The sequence below is a fragment of the Pongo pygmaeus genome, chromosome 1 (genome assembly GCF_028885625.2).
Source record: "Pongo pygmaeus isolate AG05252 chromosome 1, NHGRI_mPonPyg2-v2.0_pri, whole genome shotgun sequence".
In the NCBI taxonomy this organism is placed as follows: domain Eukaryota; kingdom Metazoa; phylum Chordata; class Mammalia; order Primates; family Hominidae; genus Pongo; species Pongo pygmaeus.
The window spans coordinates 100,175,051-100,188,193 of record NC_072373.2 but is presented as its reverse complement, the minus strand read 5'-3'; the positions used below and the strand labels follow the sequence as shown (position 1 = coordinate 100,188,193).

General features: G+C 46.0%; 3 protein-coding genes across 11 annotated transcripts in view; 2 read left to right on the top strand and 1 right to left on the bottom strand.

Moving 5' to 3' along the window:
* The window catches only part of C1H1orf54 (chromosome 1 C1orf54 homolog), an 11,998-nt gene extending 5,046 nt beyond the window's left edge, over positions 1 to 6,952 (top strand). For 3 of the 5 annotated variants that reach the window (XM_054474601.1, XM_063651282.1, XM_063651283.1), the window contains 5 exons: positions 56 to 139; positions 1,719 to 1,777; positions 2,510 to 2,620; positions 5,660 to 5,758; positions 6,863 to 6,952. In XM_054474601.1, the coding sequence (XP_054330576.1) occupies positions 56 to 139; positions 1,719 to 1,777; positions 2,510 to 2,620; positions 5,660 to 5,755 (350 nt within the window). In that variant the 3' untranslated portion in view covers positions 5,756 to 5,758; positions 6,863 to 6,952. Of the gene's footprint in view, positions 1 to 55; positions 140 to 1,718; positions 1,778 to 2,509; positions 2,621 to 5,656; positions 5,759 to 6,862 lie in introns of all 5 variants that reach the window. The other 2 variants (XM_054474599.1, XM_054474600.2) reach the window with 1 other exon arrangement.
* LOC134738089 (uncharacterized) overlaps positions 1 to 8,220 on the bottom strand; it is a 13,216-nt gene extending 4,996 nt beyond the window's left edge. The window contains exons 1-2 of one of the 2 annotated variants that reach the window (XM_063651274.1): positions 7,688 to 8,220; positions 3,424 to 3,501 (exon numbers count right to left, since the gene is read on the bottom strand). In XM_063651274.1, the coding sequence (XP_063507344.1) occupies positions 3,424 to 3,501; positions 7,688 to 8,220 (611 nt within the window). The remainder of the gene's footprint in view (positions 1 to 3,423; positions 3,502 to 7,687) is intronic. The other variant, XM_063651279.1, reaches the window with a different exon arrangement.
* On the top strand, positions 7,558 to 13,096 carry CIART (circadian associated repressor of transcription). 4 transcript variants are annotated; one of them, XM_054474585.1, is made up of 6 exons: positions 7,558 to 9,057; positions 9,227 to 9,652; positions 9,824 to 9,899; positions 10,449 to 10,527; positions 10,620 to 10,731; positions 12,433 to 13,090. In XM_054474585.1, exons 2-6 carry the CDS (start codon positions 9,287 to 9,289, stop codon positions 12,955 to 12,957), a joined length of 1,158 nt encoding a protein of 385 aa, XP_054330560.1. In that variant the 5' UTR covers positions 7,558 to 9,057; positions 9,227 to 9,286; the 3' UTR covers positions 12,958 to 13,090. The 4 variants fall into 4 exon arrangements, with proteins under 4 accessions (XP_054330560.1, XP_054330563.1, XP_054330564.1 ...); XM_054474588.2 differs by having other exon boundaries at positions 8,522 to 8,650; XM_054474589.2 differs by having other exon boundaries at positions 8,533 to 8,650; positions 9,481 to 9,652; positions 12,433 to 13,096.
* The last annotated feature ends 47 nt before the right edge of the window (positions 13,097 to 13,143 follow it).

Below are 13,143 nucleotides of genomic sequence, written 5' to 3'. Positions count from 1 at the left end.
TTTTGTTAGTAAGGTGTTCCAGATGTCCCTTGACCTCTAGTCCTTGTCCCCATAGGACAAGAATATGAGGATGAAGAAAGACTGGGAGAGGATGAATATTATCAGGTGGTCTATTATTATACAGTCACCCCCAGTTATGGTGAGTACATGAAAGGCTCTTGCCCTTAGCCAACTGGAGAGAGGCTTCAGGATATTTAGTTCTGAGATTTTGCTCTTCACTTTGAAGCAGAGCAACGGGGTCAGAGAAAAATCTGGCTATGAACAAAACCTATCAAGACTCATGATGGGGCCGGGCGTGGTGGCTCACACCTGTAATCCCAGCACTTTGGGAGGCTGAGGTGGGTGGATCACGAGGTCAGAAGATCGAGACCATCCTGGCTAACACAGTGAAACCCTGTCTCTACTAAAAATACAAAAAATTAGCCGGGCGTGGTGGCGGGTGCCTGTAGTCCCAGCTACTCGGGAGGCTGAGGCAGGAGAATGGCATGAACCTGGGAGGTGGAGGTTGCAGTGAGCCAAGATCGTGCCACTGCACTCCAGCCTGGGCGACAGAGCAAGACTCCATCTCAAAAAAAAAAAAATTGAAAAAAGACTTATGATGGGCTGGGCGTGGTGACTCATGCCTGTAATCCCAGCACTTTGGGAGGCTGAGGTGGGTGGATCACCTGAGGTCAGGAGTTTGAGACCAGCCTGGCCAACATGGTGAAACCCTGTCTCTACTAAAAATACAAAAATTAGCTTGGCATGGTGACACCTGCCTGTAGTCCCAGTTATTCAGGAGGCTGAGGCAGGAGAATTGCTTGAACCTGGGAGGCAGAGGTTGTGGTGAACCGAGATCATGCAACTGCGCTCCAGCCCAGGTGACAGAGTGAGACTCTGTCTCAAAAAAAAAAAAAAAAGACTCATGATGTTATTTTTCCAGATAGTGATTTTTAGATGGGAGGATTGCTTGAGCCCAGGAGTTCAAGACCAGCCTGGACATCATAGCAAGACCTTGTCCCTATAGAAAAAAAATTTTTTTTTTTTTTTTTTTTGAGACCAAGTCTCGCTCTGTCACCCAGGCTAGAGTGCAGTGGCACAATCTCAGCTCACTGCAACCTCTGCCACTTGGCTTCCAGCTATTCTGTTGCCTCAGCCTCCTAGGTAGCTGGGACTACAGGCGTGTGCTACCATGCCCAGCTAATTTTGTATCTTTAGTAGAGACGAGGTTGTCACCATGTTGGCCAGGCTGGTCTTGAACTCCTGACCTCGTGATCCACCCACCTCGGCCTCCCAAAGTGCTGGGATTACAGACTTGAGCCACCGTGCCCGGCTAAAATTTTTTTTTTTTAAAATTAGCTGGGCATGGTGGCGCATGGCTGTAGTCCCAGCTACTAGGAGGCTAAGGCGGGAGGATCACTTGAGCTCAGGAGCTGGAGGTGGCAGTGAGCTATGATTGAACCAACTGTACTCCAGCCTGTTAACAGAGTGAGACCCTGACTCTAAAAAAAGAACTTGAAAATTCTTCAAATTTGTAAATTATTTTAGATACCTAGATTGAAAATATAAATGGATACACATTCACAGTCATTTTTAACATTAGTTAAATAAAATTGGATTATACCAATAAATATTACAACTTAAGTTAAACTATTCTGAGCAATTTCTTCCCTTTTCATTTCCAGATCTAGAGTTACGTTTTTTTTTTTATTATTACTGATTTTCTTTCTCCTCTGCAGATGACTTTAGTGCAGATTTCACCATTGATTACTCCATATTTGAGTCAGAGGACAGGCTGGTGAGTGAACTCTACATCTAAAAGGGTTAGGATAAGTAACAATTAAAAAGAAAGTGGCCGGGCGCAGTGGCTCACGCCTATAATCCCAGCACTTTGGGAGGCCAAGGCGAGTGGATCATTTGAGGTCAAGAGTTTGAGACCAGCCTGGCCAACATGGTGAAACCCCGTCTCTACTAAAAATACAAAAACATTAGTTGGACATGGTAGCATATGCCTATAATCCCAGCTACTCAGAAGGCTGAGGTAGGAGAATCACTTGAATCCGGGAGATGGAGGACGCAGTAAGCCAAGATCGTTCCATTGCACTCCAGCCTGGGCGACAGATCCAGACTTCATCTCAAAAAAAAAAAAAAAAAAAAAAAAAAAAGAAAAGAAAAGAAACTGGGCAATGTTGAAATGTATCTGATTAACAAGAATAAAAATGAGTTTGATGAGGAGAAACTAAGTAGTAGGCCCAAAACAGATTTGTTAACCTATCTGGGAAGGAGAAAAAAGCCAGAACTTTATAAATTGTCCTCAGTAAGTTTGCTAAGACACTGAGGAGGGGCATTAAGGGACTTTTGAATGAGATGGGTACAAATCTATGCAAGCATAGGGTAGGGGGGAATCCCTGAGCTTAAGTCTTTGGGCTGGGTGGAGGTGGTGAAGGGGAGAACTTTAAATAGAGAATCTATGAAGATGTTGGATGGAAAAACTGATAACTCTGTGTTTCCCAAACCTTACTGAGGGTAGAACAGGTTGGATAAGGACATAACAGAAGCAGTAGAGACTACCATTAGTCTTGAAACAGCACGTGCAGACCATCCAAAGCCTGTAACTGTGAAACCAGTAACAACGGAACCTGTGAGTTGATTGGGGACTGGGGGCTGGGGGAAGACAGGACATCCCTAGTGACATGGAATAAATAGAGGGCTGGAATACCAGGCTTTGGTGGATGGGGAACCAAATAATTAGTACTTCAATGCAGGTATTCATCTCAACTTGGCCATGTTTCACTAAGATTTAATACTAACCCCGTATACAGAACACTGGGAAGATATGGTACAGTTAAATTTCAGTTCAGTAGTATTCAATATGTATGTAATCTATGCCTAAGGCTGCTAAGGTAACTGATGCTGATAAAAAAGAAATCTATGATGTTACTCTCCTCAAGGAATTTATAAAATTCAAGTTTACATTTACAAAACACTTAGAACAAAATGAAAAGGTATGTTACAATGTTAAATTATATATAAATTTGAAAGCAGAAGATACTGGCAGTGCTTTAGCCAGTGTAAGAAGAGAGATTAGTACAGGCTAGAGTTGTCTGAAAAGCTTTCAAGAGGCATTTGTGCTTGAGATACACCTTGAAGAATAGATGAGCTTTTGATTGGTGGGTAGTTATGGAAGGACAGAAGCAATTAGGAGGAAGAATAGTTATTCCAAGAGTGAAAGAGGCAAGGTATGGCGGCTTATGCCTGTAATCCCAGCACTTTCGGGAGGCCAAGGTGGTCGGATCACTTGAGGTCAGCAGTTCAAGGCTAGTTCAATGGCCAACATGGTGGAACCCCCCATCTCTACTAAAAATACAAAAGTTAGCCAGGCGTAGTGGTGCGTGCCTGTAATCCCAGCTACTTGAGAAGCTGAGGCATGAGAATCACTTGAACCTGGGAGGCAGAGGTTGCGGTGAGCCAAGATCACGCCACTCCACTCCCACTCCAGCCTGGGCGACAGAGTGAGAGACTCTATCTAAAAAAAAAAAAAAAAAGAGTGAAAGACCTGCACAGGAAAGGGGAATAGAACAAGCATAATATGTTTAGCAAATAGGGTATGATTAAAGGCGAGGGTATAAGGAAGGGAACAGTGGGAATTAAGAAAAATGTAAAATTTACAAGGCTCCTAATACTTGCTTGGTAATTTCACATGTGGCAACATAGGGGCAAATTTCAGAGAGTCTCAGGTGTCAGGCTGAAGTCTGGACTCATAATCAACAAGGAACCTAGTAAGTTCTTCATTATGGTAAAAACACGATGAAAAGTGATATGTTAGAAAAACCGGCCAGGTGTGGTGGCTCACGACTGTAATCCCAGAACTTTGGGAGGCTGAAGCGAGCTGATCACCTCAAGTCGGGAGTTCGAGACCAGCCTGACCAACATGGAGAAACCCCGTCTATAGTAAAAATACAGAATTAGCTGGGTGTAGTGGCGCACGCCTGTAATCCCAGCTACTTGGGAGGCTGAGGCAGGAGAATCGCTTGAACCTGGGAGGCGGAGGTTGCAGTGAGCCAAAATCACGCTACTGCACTCCAGCCTGGGCAACAAGAGTGAAACTCCATCTCAAAAAAAGAAAAAAGAAAAACCACTCATCGGGTTGCATGCAGGATGTAAATAATTTAGTGGAAAGCAACTCATGAGATTTGCGTTGTTCCAGAAACAATCTGTACTCTGGCATTATGAATGGAGAGGAGAAAAATAAATATTATGAAGAAAATACCTTGCTTGAGTGATAATTTTATATGAAGTATAAATGAGGAGTGAGTTAAAATAACTCATGGGTTTTAAACACGGATGTCTGGGAAAATGGTTGACCAAAGTGGGAACTATGGGAGGCCAGAGTGGTTTAGGACAGAAGTTATTAATTTGGTAATGGCCAAGCTGAGTTTATGGTGACAGCCCTATGAGGGTGTCCTAAAGGTCACTGAACTAGCTAGATCAGGGCTAGAGTTCTAAGTGCAAAGTCACAGATATGAAAGTAAATGAGCTCAACAGAGCCAGTACACACAAGCTCAGAAGGCCAGTGACTGTGCCTGTAGTGAGTGGGAGGAAGAGAAATTAATGAATGGAATGGAGAAGGATTTGACTGGAGAAATAGGCAGATAGCCAAGTTTGTATTATAGAGTCTAGAAGAAAAAGTTTAATATAATCCATCAAAAGCTACCAAGAGGCCAAGGAGAAGGAGGTCACTGATAACTCTCAAGAAAGTAGTTTTAATTGAGTGCTTGGAGAAAAGCTAGATTTTTGTGGAGTTAAAGAGGGAGTACATTATGAGGAAAGGGAGGTGAGTACAGACCAACCATCTAAAAAATCTGGTAATGAAAAAGAGAAGCAACAGCTGGAAAGGGGAATAGGACCAAAGAGCAGCCTGCACATAGTTGAACACAGATGAAAGAAGCCAGTAAGAATGGAAATGAAAGATCGACAATAAGGGCAGTTAATTCTTTTTGAAGTATACAGTAGGCTGGGCGCAGTGGCTCACGCCTGTAATCCCAGCACTTTGGGAGCTGAGGTGGGCGGATCACCTGAGGTCAGGAGTTTGAGACCAGCCTGGCCAACATGGCAAAACCCCGTCTCTACTAAAAATACAAAAATTAGCCAGGCGTGGTGGCGGGTGCCTGTAATCCCAGCTACTTGGGAGGCAGGCAGGAGAATTGCTTGAACCCTGGAGGTGGAGGTTACAGCAAGCTGAGATTGCACCACTGCATTCCAGCCTGGCGACAGAGCAAGACTCTGTCTCAAAAAATAATAATAAATAAAAAAACAAATAAATAAAATATAGAGTAGACTCTCTTTAGATTGTAAATTCCTTGAGGACAGGAATCTTGTCTTATTCATATTTACGTCCCTCTCTATAGCACCTAGCACAGTGACTAGTATAGTATAATGCACATAATAGATAAAAAATAGAAATAATTGAATTGAATTGCCCTCCCTGGTATGGTCAGAGATAGCTGAAAGGCACAGAAGAAAGGACTCCTTACAGTGATGGGGAAGGATGGATCTTTCTCTAAGCCCAAAGGAAAGGAAGACAGAGGTTGTTGTAAAGAGGTGGACAGAGGGTGGGGACAGAGAAGTGGTAAGAGGAATGACACCAGCCTACTGTGTGGGGATGTCTGTATTTTAGCAGAGTCCAGATCTGAACGATGCCGTGTCCAGTTTGCGAAGTCCTATTCCCCTCCTCCTGTCGTGTGCCTTTGTTCAGGCGGGGATGTATTTCATGTAGAAGGTAAGAGTGTGGCCACTGGCTTTGGGGGAGTCTGTGAAATAATATTTTTTAACTTCCCACACTAAACCGAAGTAATTCTTACCAGTATCTCTAGCTAGTGTTTCCAGCCTGGTCAATTATCAGCCACTGAAGGAAGAGATTCAGGCATGGTGGCTCATCCCTATAATCCCAGCACTTTGGGATGCTGAGGTGGGAGGATCACTTGAGCCCAGGAGTTGCAGACCAGGCTGAGCAACATAGTTTGAGACCAGGCTGAGCAACAGACCTAGTCTCTACAAAAAAATTAAAAATAAATAAATAAATAAGAACTCCTCTACAAGAGGTTAAAAAAATTAAAAATAAAAATTAGTTGGGTGTGGTAGCACAGGCCTGCAGTCCCAGCTATTGGGGGGGATGGGATGGAAGGATCCCCTAAGCCCAAGAATCGGAGGCTGCAGTGAGCCATGATCTGGCTACTGTACTGTTGCCACTGGGCAACAGAGTGAGACTCTGTCTCAAAAAATAACAAGTAAAATGAAAGAAGAGGGATCACATTTAGAAAAATCTTATTCAGTGTTAAAGAAGTTTAGGAGATGCTGAGGCAGACTTTTGTGATGAGTCATTAATTTTTCTGAACTAAGAGAACTTCAGGATCTCCTAGAGCAGGTAGATGATGGGGTTGGGGGAATACTTCTCCAAGCTTCCAAAATGTCTGGAACAATCAAAGCTAGTTCCAGCCTGGCCACGTTTCAAGTCATAGCGAATGCCAGAGGGCAAAGTGGGTGGGTCTTACAACCTGGTAGAGTCAAGAGGCAAAGTTCAGAGGCAGAACAGGTGGTGGTTCTCTGATGTACGGGGAGGGGGGAGAAGGGAAGAGAAAGCTGTATTATAGGAAGAGAATTTTTAAATTGGGATGCTAAATAACCATCGAGCATAGAGAGATTCAGCAGGAGGCGAAAGGACTGCGGAGGAGAGGGGTACACACACATCTTTCCCAGGAGCTATCACAGAGCAATCCCAGCTCAGAGTATCTGGGGAGTTTCCATAGAGTGTGGGGGGCATGAAGGGGTTTCTCGGGTCTCCTGACTCTTTTTCTTTTCTTTCTTTCTTTCTCTCCTTTTTTAGGTGGGAGAAGGCTGCTATGACTCTTTGGATGGGAGTCTGGCAAGAGGAAATTGGAAGATAAAATAAATAATAAGTGAAATAATCTGGTTACCATCTACTCCTTCATGAGTCTGTTCTAAAGTCACAACTAAAGAGAGCGCCAGGATTTAGAGGCAGCAAGCGTAGATTGGAAGGGGAGTCGGGTGACAATTGAATTAGAGGGCATTATGGACTGAATAAACCTGCAGTTTGGAGAAGACTGGAGAAGGGCACCCACAGACGACAGGTTTATTCTCAGTCCATATTGGTAATTCTCTTGTTTTATTTTATTAAGTATGGTGTTAAAACAGTGTGATTGGGGAAACGACGTTGAGGTTTTAGAATCTTTTTTTCTTTTTATAAGAATAAGCACATTGTTAAAACATAAGGTAAAATATCAAAAACTACTTAGAATAGATTTAAAATATTCACACCTACCCACCCCCACCCACACCTCTGTCCAACAATGTGCCTTTTGCAGTTGGTAATTATGGCAGGGACAAACTCACTTAAATTTTTTTTTTTAATTCGCTATCCTCGGGACCCTAATCAGAATTGGGCTGCCCCCTTGCGGTCTCTCCGACGTCCTATCTTCAACCAGCTCACAGTCCTTGGGCCCTGCTCTCCTCTCCATTGTACTCTCAAAATGCAAGGCGCAACGACAGTAGTAACGTCCCAGTTACTTCTGAGACTCTCTAAACTCTGGACTTGCCTCCCTCCCCTCCTTCAAAGTCTTTCGAATCTTCTCCAGGGGACAAATGAAGGGACTGAAGCTGGACAAAACCATAACCTAGATCAGGGACCTACCCCGTTCTGTTCCCCGTGCTTGGAATCAGATAATTCAGGACGCCGAGCCCGAGAAGCCTGGACAAAAAAGTCAGGAAGAACTGAGTTTCGTTTTGACCTCTAGCGTCGTGGCGGGCTGGCATCTGAGCTGGTAACGTGCGTGGTAGGTTATGTAAGAAAAGGGCTGGAGGAGCCGACCCAGCGGGAGCCAGAGAGGACGCGGTGTTCTCGGCTGCAATCCCCACCCTCCTCACCCAGCAGGGCAGGAGGCACCCAACTTGGAGGAGAAAGGGGTGGGGGAGGTGAAACAGAGACCGGAGAGTCACGAGGGCTGGGCCGCCGAGAGCGGGAGAATATACCGTGTCACACACCTCCATTCTCTCACACACGTTGCAGACACAAATCACTGATGGTTTCCACGTGTTGCGCTCGTGAGCGGAGGTGTTCAAAGAGGGGGCAGATGAGTTACTTCCCGAGACAGAACCCGGGGTCCCACGTCTGGAGGCGCACGCCTTCAGTAGCACAACCAATCTCTGAACACTCAAACCGCGCATCTCTGGCGCATCACCATCCTATTTAAGGCCACGGGCTCCGCCCTTTTCCTCCCCTCTCTTCTTTTCCACTCTTTTTCCATCCTCCTCCTTTTCTCATCACCGGGTCCTCTCCAGCAGCCTCATGTAGGGGAGGAGCACGGAATGCCTCCCTTACAGCCAATCATCACCTGGCTGCCGCTCTACTGGCTGAGCCCCTTTGTACTGTAGCAAATGGGCTATGGACTTCAGTAACGAGCGTCACGTGTTACCGGCGACACAACCAATGAGGGCGCGAGATCTATGTAAGCAGGGGGAGGCACGTGCCGGGCCGCACGTGTCTGGGAGGGGGGAAGGGGCGGGGCCCGCTGAGAGAGGCGGAGGTGGGTAGACAGACCCGGAGAGACCGAGAAGGAGCTGGAAACCGAGCCAGGGCTGAGCCGGCTGACAACAGGTAAGGAGATTCGGAGGACAAAGCGAGCTGTTAGGGAGTATTTGGGAGCTGAATGCAGATCTTGGTATTGGGAGGGTTTGCATCACGTGGCAGGTGCGAGCCCAGAGAGACCCGCGCAGGGATCCTGATCTTGAAAGATTGGGAGAGGGCAGGAGGCCAGTCTCTATGGGGGCAGTTCACGTAGGATCACCAGGTGGGTTCGCGTGCCCAGATTGACTGCTTGTGGGTGGCATGGCCTCAGGTGGAGAGGCTTGCTGCGGACTCAGGCTGGCAAACAGCCCTGGCGAACAACGGGCGGAGGGGAAGATGTCTTTCAAGTCGGTATTTACTCTGAACTGAGGGAAGAAAAGAACGGAGGCCGCGTCAGGCTGAGAGCTGCTCTGCGGCGGCCAGAGAGGGGATCCCAGGTTCTTAATGGGCGGGGTGGCGGTAGAAATGTCTTTTTCTATTGTGTCTGAGACGGGTAATATTGGGGAGGGGGAGAACAAGTATTATCCCACGCAGTACACCCCAATCTCCCAGTCCATTTCCTAATCCTTAAACTCCGGTTTCAAACTCCCTCACTTTGCTCTTCAGTTGCAGGTTCCGATCTTTGGGTACTCCAGGAGCTGCTCTACAGCCCCTGCTTCTGGACCTATGGATTCTCCATCTAGCGTTTCTTCCTATTCCTCCTACTCTCTCTGTTCGTCTTTTCCCATCTCCCCAGTGAACAGTGACTTTGGCTTCCCCTCTGATAGTGAGAGGGAGGACAAGAGGGCCCATGGGCCCAGGCCAGACACTGTTGGGCAGAGGGGAGGTTCACGGCCCAGCCCGGGTCCTATCCGCTGCAGGCATCGATCGAAGGTTTCCGGTAACCAGCATACACCATCTCATCCGGAACAGCGGGGTTCGGCTTCTCCTATGGCAGGATCTGGGGCGAAAAGATCAAGAGATGGTGAACTGGAGACCAGTCTAAACATCCAAGGTTGTACCACAGAGGGAGACCTGCTGTTTGCCCAGAAGGTAAGAGAAAGCAAGTGAAAGGAGACTCTCCTGGAGTGGGTTAGCACCCAGCTGGTTGATAAGGACCCTATGAGGACAGTATTGACTCCCAGATTTGGAGGTGAAGGAAGAGCCACTGCTGGTGTGGGCAGTTCTTGGTCTTCTCACAGCCTTTGTCCTGTTTTCCTACAGTGTAAAGAACTCCAAGGATTTATACCTCCTCTCACAGACCTACTCAATGGGCTGAAGATGGGTCGTTTTGAGAGAGGTAATCTCATTGTTGCATTCATTTGGGCTGGGTTCATTTCTCTTTCTCTTTCCCTCTTTTGACGTGTATTTCTCTTAAGTTCTTGTTTGGGGCCTATATTACTCCTTTTTTGTTACTATAACTTAATTATTATTATTATTTTTTTTTTTTTTTTTTGAGACGGAGTTTTGCTCTTGTTGCCCAGGCTGGAGTGCAATGGCGCGATCTCGGCTCACTGCAACTTCCGCCTCCTGGGTTCAAGCGATTCTCCTGCCTCAGCCTCCCCAGTCGCTGGGATTACAGGCGCCCACCACCACGCCCAGCTAATTTTTGTTATTTTTAGTAGAGATGGGGTTTCGCCATGTTGGCCAGGCTGGTCTCATAAACTCCTGACCTCAGGTGATCCGCCCACCTCAGCCTCCCAAAGTGCTGGGATTACAGGCGTAAGCCACCTTGCCTGGCCCGACTTAATTTTTTTAGATCAATCAATTTTAACCCCCTCCTGTTCTTCCTTTACCTGACTACATGCTTGAATCTCAATCCTTAATGTCTCTCTGTCCCTGTCCCCAGGATTAAGCAGTTTTCAGCAGAGTGTGGCAATGGACAGGATCCAGCGTATTGTAGGTGTTTTGCAGAAGCCACAGATGGGGTAAGTCCCCCTGGTTCTTTGCTTGGGTCTTCATAAAAAGGAGATTTCTCTAATCCTGTTGCTGGTTTTTTAAAGCAATGTCATTTTCACAGGGAACGTTACCTAGGAACCTTGCTACAGGTAGAAGGGATGTTAAAGACTTGGTTTCCACATATAGCTGCCCAGAAGTCATCATTGGGTGGTGACAAGCATCAGCTGACCAAGGTAAGAACTTAAGAACACGAGGAAGAGGTGGGAAAATAGCCAAGAAAATGAAATGTGCATGCAGAAATGGCCCCTTTTGCCATTTTCTTTTGAATCTTTTCTTCAAGTTTCTTTTCAGGGAAGAAAATTCCTAAACTTTCTGCATTGTCTTGATTCCTACATGTTTTTGTTGTTGTTGTTGTTTTGTTTGAATCACTGGGAGGAACTCCATGAAGTTTAATCCTATCCCTTGTGCCACAGCTTATCTGTTTTCTGCATAGATACAAAAGGCTTTTTACCTGGCCAAATGATTCATGCAGGAAGACACCTCAGCTTCTCTCTTTTCCCTACTGCCCCCAAACCCTTCCCCTCTCCTTCTTTTCATTTCTGCCCACGTATCCTTGTGCCAAACCCTTTGACAGTTTTTGAGTCTACACTGGGTTTCAAGGACTGGTCCCTCACTGGAAGTGGGGGAGGGGGGCACCAATAGCAGCAATGTTGATAGCTTCTTAGACCTGGTATTGAAGTGACCTATTTTCAGCCAGGAGCAGTGGCTCACGCCTGTAATCCCAGCACTTTGGGAGGCCGAGGCGGGTGGATCATGAGGTCAGGAGTTCGAGACCAGCCTGGCCAAGATGGTGAAACCCCGTCTTTACTAAAAATACAAAAATTAGCCAGGTGTGGTTGCGCACGCCTGTAGTTTCAGCTACTTGGGAGGCTGAGGCAGGAGAATTGCTTGAACCCGGGAGGCAGAGGTTGCAGTGAGCCGAGATCGTGCCATTGCACTCCAGCCTGGGAGACAAGAGTGAAACTCCATCAAAAAAAAAAAAAAAAAAGGAAGTGACCTATTTTCTGTCCTCAAATAACAGGGTATGTAGAGGGCATTCAAATGATGGAGAAGGAGAGTCTCCTGTAGATAATCACCAGTCCTAATTTTCAATCAGCCATGGTTATTATTGCTGTGACTAATCTATTAAAAAATAAGTAGGCCAGGCACAGTGGCTCACTGTAATCTTAGCACTTTGGGAGGCCAAAGCAGGAGGATTGCTTGAGCCCAGGAGTTTGAGACCAGCCTGGGCAACATGGTGAAGCCCGGTATCTACAAAAAATATGAAAAGTAGCCGGGCATGGTGGCGTGCACCTGTAGTCCCAGCTGAGGCTGGGTGGGAGGCTGAGGTGGGAGGATCTCTTGAGCTTGGGAGGTCGAGGCTGCAGTAAGCCATGATTGTGCCAGCCTGGTTGACAGAGTGAGACCCTGTCTCAAATATAAAATTTTAAAAAAACAGTTGGAGGATCTTGCCTGAATATTAATTTACACTTCTTAAAGAACTCAAGATAGCATATTCGAATTTAAATACAGAATTTGGGAAATGATGATTCCAATTAAAAATAGACTTCTTTTCAAAGAAATTCTAAAAGGGATTATTTTATAAATAGTGAGAACCTATGGAACTGTTTGTTTTTTGTTCATCTCTGGATATCCAGTGTCTAATATAGTATATGGTCCATAGTAGGCCATTTTTTTAAATAAATGAAAGTATAATTTAGTTACCAAAACTTTTACTTAATCATGGCCTGGCAAGATCATATCTGTTGCATAAAATGAGGTATGTTTGCATTGCAAACTGAGTCCCCAAGGAATGCAAAGGTTTAAGTAGCCAGGTGGAGCTCATCTGAAAGCGTTCTCCACATTTCTTTTTTTCTCATTTCTCCCCTCCGTAGCATTTTCCAAGCCACCATAGTGATTCAGCTGCTTCCTCTCCTGCATCTCCTATGGAAAAGATGGACCAGACACAGCTAGGATATCTAGCTTTAAAACCAAAGCAGCCTTGGCACCTCACAGAATGGCCAGCTATGAACCTCACCTGGATCCACACCACCCCAATTTGCAACCCCCCTCTCAGCTCCCCAGGTACTATCTCCTTTAGCCATGGTCCTTTAGGCACTGGAACCGGCATTGGCGTCATTCTTTTCCTCCAGCATGGAGTGCAACCCTTCACCCACTCTGCCCCAACCACCCCAGTCCCACCTACTACAGCATCTCCTGTTATCCCTGGTAAGCCTATGAAACTATCTGGAGAGGGTCCTCGTTGCTACAGTTTGCCAGTAACTCTGCCATCAGAGTGGAGCTATACCCTATCCCCTCCCAGTCTACCCACCTTGGCCAGAAAGATGACCATAGGACACCGGGAGCAGCAGAGAAGCCATCCTCCAGTTGCTCCTGATGCTCATCTTCTCAACCTCTAGCCCAGGGCATACAGCTGTCCACTGTGATTTCTAATTTGTGTAAATATTTATGTATATATGTATTTTTACTTTTAATGTGTGCATTTGTGTTGAGGGAAGACAAATCCTTTCTGATTAAAGAAATTTTTTTATACCTAAACAGTTTGCTGATTGGGGGAAATAGAAAACTTTCTGCTTCCAAAACCA